Source organism: Aegilops tauschii, chromosome 4, assembly GCF_002575655.3.
Source record: "Aegilops tauschii subsp. strangulata cultivar AL8/78 chromosome 4, Aet v6.0, whole genome shotgun sequence".
NCBI classification, from domain to species: domain Eukaryota; kingdom Viridiplantae; phylum Streptophyta; class Magnoliopsida; order Poales; family Poaceae; genus Aegilops; species Aegilops tauschii.
Window position 1 is genome coordinate 509,570,684 of NC_053038.3, and position 11,502 is coordinate 509,582,185.

General features: G+C 43.3%; 1 protein-coding gene across 1 annotated transcript; it reads right to left on the reverse strand.

The window, feature by feature from the left end:
- Nucleotides 1-5,171: 5,171 nt before the first annotated feature.
- On the reverse strand, nt 5,172-11,000 carry LOC109735551 (U-box domain-containing protein 36-like). Its single transcript, XM_073497400.1, has 9 exons — nt 10,793-11,000; nt 9,234-9,406; nt 9,009-9,121; nt 8,377-8,481; nt 7,860-8,247; nt 7,789-7,791; nt 7,176-7,307; nt 6,675-7,046; nt 5,172-5,360 (listed from the first exon to the last, which is right to left on the reverse strand). Exons 1-9 carry the CDS (start codon nt 10,998-11,000, stop codon nt 5,172-5,174), a joined length of 1,683 nt encoding a protein of 560 aa, XP_073353501.1.
- Between the last annotated feature and the right edge of the window lie 502 nt (nt 11,001-11,502).

Here is an 11,502-nt window from a genome sequence, read left to right on the forward strand (position 1 = left end):
TGCAGGATGCTTCTCTGGCACACCATTTGGTCGCCGATTACCCCGGGTAATAAAGCCGCTGCTCCATCGCAAAAAGGAAAGGAAAAAGTAAGTAGCCGTTGGCTTCTCAAGTTTGTTTTTAGGGAAACGGCAGGACTCTGCTTCTTGATTAGAATGGAGTCTGCAAAGAACGGCTTTTTGTAATTTGCCTAAACCAGGTGTGCCGTTGGATTGGTTGCAGAAAACAATCCCAACAAACACTCCATGCACATGCATGCATAAATTGTTGGGTACCTTTGCCGTTTGAGCTATTTCTGTGAGTTCGCCTGTGTTTTCTCAACACAATTAATACCAACGGTCACCTTTTTTTTAGGGGAATACCAATAGTCACCTGGCAGGCAGGTTATACATGCAACGCGTATCAACTCCCAGGGTCCAAATCTGCGTTTTTTTACTTCCTCCTTTCCGGTTTAAAAGACGCATGTGTATCCCTAGATACTCAATTTTGCTCCATACAATACAAATTTTGTGTCACAAAAGTTATACCATCAGAAAATATAACATTTGAAGTTTCTAATGGTGTATTCTTTTTGAGACGATGTAACTTCTGCTGCAATTTATGTTGCCGCTAAATCTCTTCTCCGGCGATTTTAATCGGTGCCAGGAACGCAACTCCACCCCAGATGCAATTCAATCATGCCGCCACCGGAAACGAATCACCTTGGCAGCACGTACGATCTCTAGCTTCTAAGCAAGCCGGAACTAGCAGCTACAGCTTTCCAAGCAAAGCTAAACAAACTGCCTCTCCGCCGTATCCTAAAAAAAACTTCTGTTTAGAGGATCGAGCAAAAAACAGCCCTCCAACAGCTTCCGTATATTCAATTTTTTTTACAGGATTCCTTACATTTTTTGAAACTTTCTCTATGTTTACGAGAAGATGATCCTTTCCGTATAATTTGGCGGACTGGAGATCCGCCTGAAATTTCACAGAAGAGACCCTCGTGCGGCTAGCCGCCATGCCAGGCCACCACCGCATCGCCGAGCCTCTGCTGCCGCGTTGTCGGGCCCCGCCGCCCACCTCACTGCACACATGCTCGTACCCACACGCACACACGCAAACACATGTGCACGTGCGCACGCGCGCGCGCGCACACACAGGCGCTTGCGTCCCGTCCCGTGCCGAGCCCACCAAGCGCCTGCTCGCCCTGGCCATAGCCGCCTTGCGCAAGCTCGCCCAGTCCTCCACAGCTCGCACCTCGTGCACCCCGGTGCGCCCTGCTGTTTGCGCACGCGCAGCCACAACCCACCGGTTAGGCTCGATCCAGCGAGGTCCGATGCCTCGGTCGTGCTCAACCATGGGCGCCTGCCATGCATGCCCGAACTGACCAAAAGGTCTTGCGTCTCTTCCGGCATTGCTTCACGGCCAAGAGGAACATCGTTCCTAGTGAAAAGAAAGCAGAGAGGGAGGGAAATAGCGTTCCTAGTGAAAATATATCCTAAATTCTATTGTTTTCTTTTCTGATGATGCGAGCTGCTGCTCTCATCGCCATGACCCACGGCTGCTCCACCTCCTACGCTCCTACTTGCCTTGTCGCGCCGCCAATGAACAGATCCTATCTTTACTTAGAACTCATCAGAAAACCATTTTTGTTGTGGTCATTGTTAACCTACAAGTTTATGAGAGTAGTTTTTCTACACCCACCCTTGGTGCACCCACGCAAGAAAACATACCAAAATATTTTAAAAAAATCTGAAACTTTGTGAGAATGATCATCAACAAATGTTAGAGAGGCATGTAAATTTTCGTGGTCAAATGACATCCGAGGAGCTCTATACAAAAGAGACAAAATTACTCAAAATGTACGTGCACTGTTTGACCGAAATTTGAAATTTTATTTATTTTTGTACAGTTTTCCTCGGATGTCATTTGACCACCAAACATGGCAAGCATCTCTAACATTTGTTGATGATCATTTCCACAAAGTTTCAGATTTTTTCAAAATGTTTTGGTATGGTTTTATTGCGTGGGTGCATCGAGATGGGGTTCAGCCACTACTTTCCCCCAGTTTATATACGCTATGTGTCGTGGTTATTTCACTGAAAATACATTTAGGATCAACTGTGTATGGAGGAGCTAGTGACTACCGAAAAATGTAGATGGGAGTACGCATCAGGAATTATAGGTTGAAGCCCTCTGGAGGTAATACTTTACTCTTGTGTGGTGTTCTTGCTCTTGCACGTAAGGCTTACAGTGTTGTACTGATGTTCAATGCTGGGCCGGTGCAACTCTCCCATCTTATATAGAGTGCGTCAGGAGGGGTTCCATGATGGGCTGGTACTAATGCGGGTAATGGTGGCCCATGAACGTCTGATTGTTTCCAGCCTAACTAAGAAATAGCAGTTGTATAGTTAACAAGCAATATAGTCGTTGGGTAACACCTGTGTTTAATGCGTGGTGAAAATCGTCGACTGGCCGTTTGTCGTTGGGCGACGCCTCTGGTAGCTGGCTCGTCGTTTGTCTATCTCGGACCGACTGGAGGAAAGATGCCCAACATGAGGGCTGACTTCTCGACCGGAAAGTGACCCCTGCTAGGTTGTCCCATGGTTTGTAATCTTCATTTGCCAGAGCATTGGATGCGCTCTGTATTACAAACGGCGTCTGGCCCAAATCAGCACAATGCAAGCCGGCTAGCCGGAGGCTAGTAGGCTAGTTCTATTTTTTTTTTCTAAATAGTTTGAATTGCTTACCACATGTGTCATATGACTAGAAGTAAGAAAACTACAAGCCAAGATGAGATCCCCGCATGTGGCTGCATCGATGCTTGGTCTGTGCGGCGCTGGACTGCTGCAGTCGCCCCATCGCCATGTCAAGCTCATCTACTAGGATTGGAATTGACTGGGCATGCAACGTTTGGTAGCCATGTGGATCCACTTGCTCTGAAAACAGATCCGCCAATGTCTATAATTTCGGACAGGTATGATAAATATCTCTGATTTTCCTGGTTAATCAAATGCAACCAATTGTTTTTTTAATGACATGCTAGTCGTCATGCTTTCATCTGGTAAAATTTCAGCCTGAATATCGTCAAGATAGCAGTATAATTCCCCCAAGAGCAACTTCCTTATTTCAGCCTTGATTTTTCTGGGTCCTAACTCTCACCTAGTACCAAGTCTATATTATTGAGTTTTCATGTAGGTAAAATTATAGGAACCTAGCTGAAATTCACAAAGCATCCGTACACACCTCAAATTATTGTGAACTCATAACTAATGTTAACCTGACAAGCATACAAGCTGGATTTATGACTTGGTCCAGAAGAATCAACAATTGCTCCGTTTGGCACATCCTCAACCCATATATTGAGCTAGGTGTTCTCCCTAAGCCGGCATACATATGTTTGATACAAATATAGATATTGGATACACTTTTAAGTGTCTATTGATAACAGTCACATAAAACTTATATTTATTGTTATTGATTGTTTACTTAAGGGCCCTGGGTTCTAGTTTTGCACTAGTAGAAAAAGAGGCTTCCATACGCCCCCATTAGTCCCCAAAATAATCGAACCGCGACCAAAGGGGTCTTTAGTCGCGGTTCGGGAGGAGACCCGCGACCAACTATCTGGGCCCAGCGCGCTCGGTCGACAGCTGGCGGACGGGAGGGGCTTTAGTCCCGGTTGGCCTGGCCAACCGGGACTAAAGGTCCTTAGGCTGGCCCGAAGGCCTTTAGTCGCGGTTAGCCAGACCAACCGGGACTAAAGGTTAGTCCTTTAGTCGCGGTTGGCCAGACCAACCGGTACTAAAGGGCCCATCAAACTCTACCCCCCCCCCTCCCCGTGGACCGCCTTTTCAGTTTTAGAAATCATCTACTCGAAAAGTTACATCCGAATTTAACAGGGGGAACCCGTTAAACATTTTCAAAATCCTCAAAAACCTAACAGAAAAAAAGATACGGGGCTTTTAAGATCTGGAGAGGCAAAAAAATTCAAAAAAAATCAAATTGTGGTCAAACTGTGGTCAAACAATGGTCAAACTAATTATTCCAGAAATATTAGTGTTACTAAATAATTATTATTTTTTAAAACAATAGTTTCAAACTCAAACAGTGAAATGTGTCACTTCATGCTCAAGCTAAATTCCTGAGGGTTAATAGAATTGACATCCTACTATTGTCAGGAAAACAACAAGTGCAGACTTGGAAACGAGGGAGAATAGAACCCGGAAGTTAAGCGTGCTCAGGCTGGAGTAGTGAGAGGATGGGTGACCGTCCGGGAAGTTAGATGATTTGGAATGATGAGGGGTGATTAGAGATTAGAGGATAAATTGAGCAGTGATGAGGGGGGGTGATTAGAGATTAGAGGTTAAAATAATTCAGAAATTTGAAAATAAAAAAATAAAAAAAAACAAAAAAAAACCAGGTTTAGGGGGGCTAAAACCCTAAACCTGCGGAGGAGGCCTTTAGTCCCGGTTAGCCACGAGAACCGGGACTAAAGGTCCTCCGCCCCGACGGACCCCTGGCGCCCACGTGGACGGGCCTTTAGTCGCGGTTTTTCTACCAGTGTTGCACCGGGCTACCGAAACCTCAGGACCAGCCCTGGTCATCGTGGGCCTCCCTGGTGGGCATTCCCTTGTCACTATGCTCCTTAGTTTACTTTGGAAGTTGAAGCGAGCGACATGGGCAGCTAAATGACTTTGCCCACGCAGTTCCCACCGACCTCGTAGTACCTATTATCTCTTATAAAATGGCAGCATACAGTGCCAGTATCTACGGCAAGGATCCAACATTCATAGCTCATTTCTGATGTAACCAACCCCATCATTATAAGCCGCCGATGCTCAACCACCAACTTCTAGTTTATCTGATTGCTGATCCACTGTGTTTTTATAGAGACCGTGCTGATCTGCATTAACCCCTAGCTTCGCAGAAGCCAACGATGGGGGATTATGTTGGGTGTACACATTACTTTTTCATTCAACTTGAATACCCGCCATGCATGTTCATTCCAATTCCCAATCACATGTAACTGAAAGCATGTGCATAATTCCTCATTTGTGGTCGTAAACAATCAGAAAATGGTAGCTTCTAATTAACAAGGCACAGTAAAAAGTTGTATTTACGCACTTAATATAAGAGTCATTTGTTTCACATCATAACACATGGCATCATATAAATAAAATAGAAGGTTTAAATGTCACAGTCGTTGTCGCTTTTCCCATTCTTGAATTGCAAAACGAAGGGCATTGTTTGGTATCAACTCATGGTGTGGGAAGTTGACGTAGGCCATGGGGGAAATTTTGTTCCCCATTTGAAACCAGTCCTTTATGGCATCACCTTCATATGTGAATCCATCAGCAGCAATGTGTGGATCCCTCATGATCTCCTGAAAATATTATGCAAGGATGCAAGGTTATATCAAACTAATTCAGTGACTGAATTGTAAAGGTTGCAAGTGCTTAATCGGGCAAGAGAAAGGTGTGGCTGCTCCCGGGTGTAGGTGCACCCATGTGAATAGTAAATTCAAAAAAAATACAAAAGAATAACAAAAAAATCTGAAATTTCAGGAAATCAAACATTTTACTGCTCAAAAGTGCATAAAACTTTCTACACTGATTTTGTTTCAGCCACAAATAAAATGAGGAGCCCTCACCAAAAAAATAACAAAATTACTGCTCAAAAGTGCATAAAACTTTCTACACTGATTTTGTTTTCTTGGGTGAAGGTCCCTCGAATATTTTTTGTGGTTGAAATTTTTACTTTACAAGAACATCAAATGTTTGATCATGTTTAATGTCCTGAAATTTCAGATTTTTTCAAAAAAAAATTCAATTTTTTTTTCTTTCAAATTTACTGTTCATGGGGGTGTAGGTGCACCCGGGAGTAGAAAATCTACTCTCGGCGTGGAAAAAAAGGTAACTGTTTGTGCGACTAGTATCACATGATTCTGGTGCTTCATTTCTTTGTTTAGTTAACGTACCTGTGTCATCGGACAGATGAAAAACGTTGGTGGCCCAAATTTCTGGTCTTGACAGTTCATTATAGCTTGCAAGACACCCCAGACCTCCTTTGCAAGATTAGGCCGCTCCTTTCGTTCTAACCGGCAACAACGCAGTGCTAGTCTTGCCTCCTAGGGGGCTCTTATTAGTTAGCAATCACATTAACACTACTCCATAGGAGTAGACATCATACTGTGCTGTGAGCTCCCCTGAGGCAATGTATGCCGGGTCCATGTATCCCATTGTGCCCTTGAGTTGGTTTGTTCGGTGATACGGGGTGATAGTGGTGTTTGTTACATTCAGGTGATGAGAGATCCCAAAGTCTGCCAGTTTGCAAACAAAGCTTGCGTCGAGAAGGACATTGTCAGGCTTGAGATCACCATGTGCAAGGCCTTTTGGTTTGTTGGAGTGGAGGAAGATAAGTCCCGTGCAGATGTCGGCAGCGATTTCGATGTGCGCCCTCCATGAGAGTGGCTCTCTTTGGTCGTCGCACTGCAGACAATCCTCTAGGCTTCCATTCGACAAGAATTCAAAGATCAACGCTTTGGCCTCCATGCACACTCCTATCAGGGTCACAATGTTCGGATGCCTCATCCTACGAAGTGTTTCTACCGTGATATATTGGGAAGTCACATATTTAGATGCACCATTTTACTTGTTTTCATCTGACAACATGTCTTACTCTTAATGATGAAAAATACCTCGTCATTAAACTCTTTATCTCCTGTTGCACCTTCACGGTTGAATTTCTTTATGGCTACGGTAGTATGTCGTAGAAATCCCTTGTAGACGGTTGCACACCCACCAATCCCAATCTTTTTGGAGTCATCAAAGTTGTCCGTCGCTTCATTTATCTCTATGTAGTTGAACTCTGTTAAGGCAACATCACTAGTAGGGCCAAATACACTGTTCTCCAGTTCTGCTCTTTGCTCATTTGCCTTTTGCAGCTCTTTGCATATATAGAGGTGTTCTTTTCTGAGTCCAGTGTTTTCTCTGGTCAGTCTATCCTCTACCTCTTTTTTTTTCTTTGCGGAGTGCATTCTCCCGTGCTTTGAACTGCAAGAAAAAGTTCGCTTAGTTGAAGACAGATTCACTATGGTAACATAAATGCTATGTGTTTAGAGAAGAGAGTTGGGAAAATACGATAGATTAGGCATCAACAATTGATAGCTAAAGGCATGTGAAAGTTTCAAATAACATACCATCATAGAAGCTTCAAACAGATTCCTCACGGCTTTCTGCTGGCCCTCGGATGCTTCTTTTTTCGAGAAATCCAGTTCATTGCGGACTCGGTGTAGTTGCTCAAACACATCAAGCTGCACACCCGTTTTTACCTATAAAACATTATGTTCTCTTTGAATTCTAGGTATAAAACATTAGGTATTACAACTAAGAGGAAAACAACATGACTTGGTTGGTCGACCAAAATTTAGATGTTAGAGCAATATCAATAAGTTTTAATAAAGTGGAATTTTCCACAGTGCTAGTGTCAACCATTATATAGACTATTGGGTGAAGGTGACTATAAAGATGAACACATTTTGTTGTCGGACATTTTTCTCTGAACGTGTACCTCTTGAATCGTAGTTCTAACATTAAATGCAACATGGATGTCATTTCCCTTTATCTTTCGGTTACAGTCAGTGGAATACATGAATGAAAACTGCCTATAACATTCCTAGCCTATAGTTATCCATATTTAAAAACATAGAACTTGATTTTACTAACTTTTTTTGTTTTAGATAATGGAAGAATAGTTCTCCTATAGTGTCTGTACCCATATGTAGGGTGCACACAGACATAAAATTACTGTACCTTCTACACACATCCATAAGATTATTATGATTCAGTAGAGAACTCTTCTCAGTCCAATTAATGTGGCTTACCATAGAGTGTCGATGTTCTTTAGAGCTTGCAATCGAAACATGTACTGGTGAACCATTCATAGTATTTAAATCCTGCAGAGCCAATGAGGATCCTCCAGTGCTTTGCTGGCAGGAATTTATGGAGAAACCTGTTAGTCTCATATCAATTGGCCCCTGCCTAGCACCTGATATGTTTTCTGTGCTGTCTGTTGTCGATCCTAACAAGGGATGTGTATAGCTAACTGGCTGCTTGGACCGCCGTTGATGGGCTTGTTGACCTGTGGAGCCTAAGAAACCTGTGTACCCTGGTGATAGTGATTGGCATCTTTTAGGGAACTCGGGTCGCGAATCAGTGCTGGTGCAGCTGCTTCGGGGTGACTCTACTTTTGTAGAAAGCTGAGTGGCCTCCCTAAAAAATGATGAACCATGGCACCATTGTTTTGTCAGCTGGAAACTTAGGGTAGTCGCTCGAGCTGAATTTTGCAAATTTTATGTAGTATTTGCTTCATGTAATCTTGAGGGCTACATGCAGTCATACCTAGAACAAGCAAGAGTTTCGTTGCAAATATAGAAGATCTGGCAATATGGTTTAGCCTGTAGATGCACGATGGCTGCGACTTTTGATTTTGGTACTTTCCTCTTCCTGTTCATGAAAGATTCACAATCAACATAATAAAGGAGATTATTAACTTAAGTGTGTGACTTGTACTTTGGAATTTATACAGAGGGGGAGATGATAGTTAGTAAAGCTTATTGACTTTAGACAGAGGAAGATGCATCAATAAAGACATACTAGTAGTTTGTTTTCGGAGTTTAATGTCAACTTGTGATCGTCATTTGCTAACTAAGTAATACTGCACAAGAAACAAAGAAATTTGGGCTGTATGACAACTTACAAAGGTCACTGTTTTAAATCAAGTACTTAGTACCTACCATACTAATTATTTTTATTCCACCTATTTTATCGCCACTGGCTTGTTAGAATAGAATTGACATTCATAAGAAACAGAAATTTACATATCCAGTCACTCGACCCGAGCATATAATTACATAACTAACACAGTGCTTTGCTCTAGTGTATATACATCAACGGTGCAGTCAGTGAACAATTTCGATGTGCGTGTTTATCGACGAAACCTCGTTATGAAGCTGTATTTGGTTTGGACTTACGGTGAGAAGGAAGATGTTCCCATGACAAGGTTTGTGATGTGACTCTGATCAATCAGCTTGACAATGCCACAGGCAGGGCTGTTACTCTCGACCACCATCGCTTCAGCTTGAGACTGTAAATTTGTTCAAAGAACAGTTATATATGGGATGAGATGAACTAGAAGAGCAACCACGAAGTGAATTATATATATGCATGATTTTCATAATGGAATTAATTTAGCTGACCTTGAGATAAGATATGCAGAAATCGAGGTACCGGTCTAAAATTGTGTTCATCTCCTCCTTCTCAGACTTCCTATATGCCTGGAGCTCCCTCTCCTGCAGCTGGCTTGCATCAACCTTGCGTAATCTCGCGGCACCAAATAAACCTTGTGTAATCGAGGTGCTGGCATGGCGACCTACGCACACGCAATAGTTTGCCCTTCCTACGTCCAGGTTTGTGATAATAATATATGCGGACGAGATTTCCAGTAACCGGACAATTTTCAAAAATTCTGACCGGAAAAGCGAAAATCCATCTCTGCACCTTGGTAACAGCACAAGAACAATATAATTATGGAAATGCTTCTCATCAACTGGCCGATTGACTGCAAAATGTCCACCGCATCGTCTGCGCCCCATGTTCCCCTGATCGAGCCGTCAGGAGCAACATGACCCTTGTTGCAAGACGCATGAGCACAACACAAACTACGTGACAGACCGTGCAGAAAAAACCCGAAAAAAACTTTTTTTAGAGGGATTGCAACAAGGCTCATGTTGCAAAGCGCTGAGTGTAATACGAGACTTGTTGCAAAGGCTCAGCGAGCTGATCGGACACAGGAAAAATGTAAAAAATAACTGCTCGAGGATTGTAACAAGGCTGCTGTTGCAAAGCGCTGCGATGCAACACGAGGCTTGTTGCAAAGGCTCAGCCATATCATCCGGCCGAAACATAGCATGTCCCATATAATTACTGCAAAAAAATGAAAACAACAACACAAGAAGAAGTGCTTTGCTACTATCCCTCCGCCCCATAATATAAGAGCCTTTTTTATACTAGGGCGGACGGAGTAATTTCGTTTCCTCAACTGTATCATTTTTGTAGATTATCCGGGGAAGGAAAAATAACATGGCTTATGAGATGGGGAACGACGATAGAAGTTACTGGTGAAATGCTGATAGGAATAACAAGAAACTCAGAATTGATGCGAATAAGAAACTGCCCCGTTTTATGTAGGCTCAGTCTATGGATACTGTGAAAAATTAGACACAAAAAGGTAAAAGCAGGTCAAACAAAAACTAAAATAAGAGTGTGGTTTTCAGTAGGTCAAGCTACATGGTACCCCTTATCTTAGCCATCCATTTCAGCATCAAGATCCGTACCGGAGCCAAACGAAAAAACATATAAACTTCAAATTTTACAGGACAATAAAACATTCTAACAAGAATGTGGGGAAAACATTTCGTATTTTTCGTGCATTTTAAATGCTTAATTTTTTAATAAATTTTTTCTCATTTTGTATATTTATTTCGAACAAAAAAATCTGAAACTTTTTTCACACATTGAAGTTCTAAAGTTTGTTTGATCTTCAAGGTTTGAAGTCCATATGTTAGTTCATTTGAGAGAAACAAAAAGGAGAAATTTTCATGTAGTAAGTTAGTTGAAGAGCACAGATCTCAAAGCAATAGGGGTGAGAATAAGAGGTTCCATGTAGCTCGACCTCTATATGAACTTTCTGCTAATACGAAGTAAAATGGGTGGGGGCAAACGAGATAACGAGAATCCACCACAATGACATCCTTACCAGTTATAATTTTGTTGGCAGGCTTGTGGACATGCAGCAGGACGAGCTTGTCGCCGCTGCCGAGGAGGTTCCGAGCGGCCCACAGGAGGTTGGACCTGCTGTCCTCTTCATCCTTTCCGATGGCCACATACAGCTTCCTTCCTCCTCTGCCACTGCCATCCTCTTCGCCCTTCCTTACAGCCACATACAACCTTCTCTTGGTGGTCATCCTCCAAGCTGGCAGTGGCCTCCTCTTTTTTGGCACAAACACCAACACCGGCACCGCTCTTATGAGCCTCGGTGGACGTCCTCCAGGAATGCCTTATCTTGGCCAAGTAGGATTCTTTCCTCCGATTAGCCTCGCGTGCAATGTAGTTGTACATCGAGCTGCCAGATGATGATGATGATGATGATGATGAGACTTAGGCTTAAAAACTGTTGAGAATCTGCTCGACCAAGCTCGTCAAACAGATCACAAAGATGGATAAATTTCTCACACAAACCCTAGATCGAAAGATCCCGACCGGTTTGTGGTTGCAGGATGCTCCGTCCCTTTGGCTGCGGATTGCCATCATATTACCACTAGTAGAAAAGAGGGCTTTGGTTCAAGCCGGGTCAGCCCATTAGTCCCGGTTCAGTCCAGAACCGGGACCAATGGGGGCACTGGTCCCGGTTCGTGAGGCCAGGGGCCTGCCGGGCCTCGTGGGGGCATTGGTCCCGGTTCGTCTGGC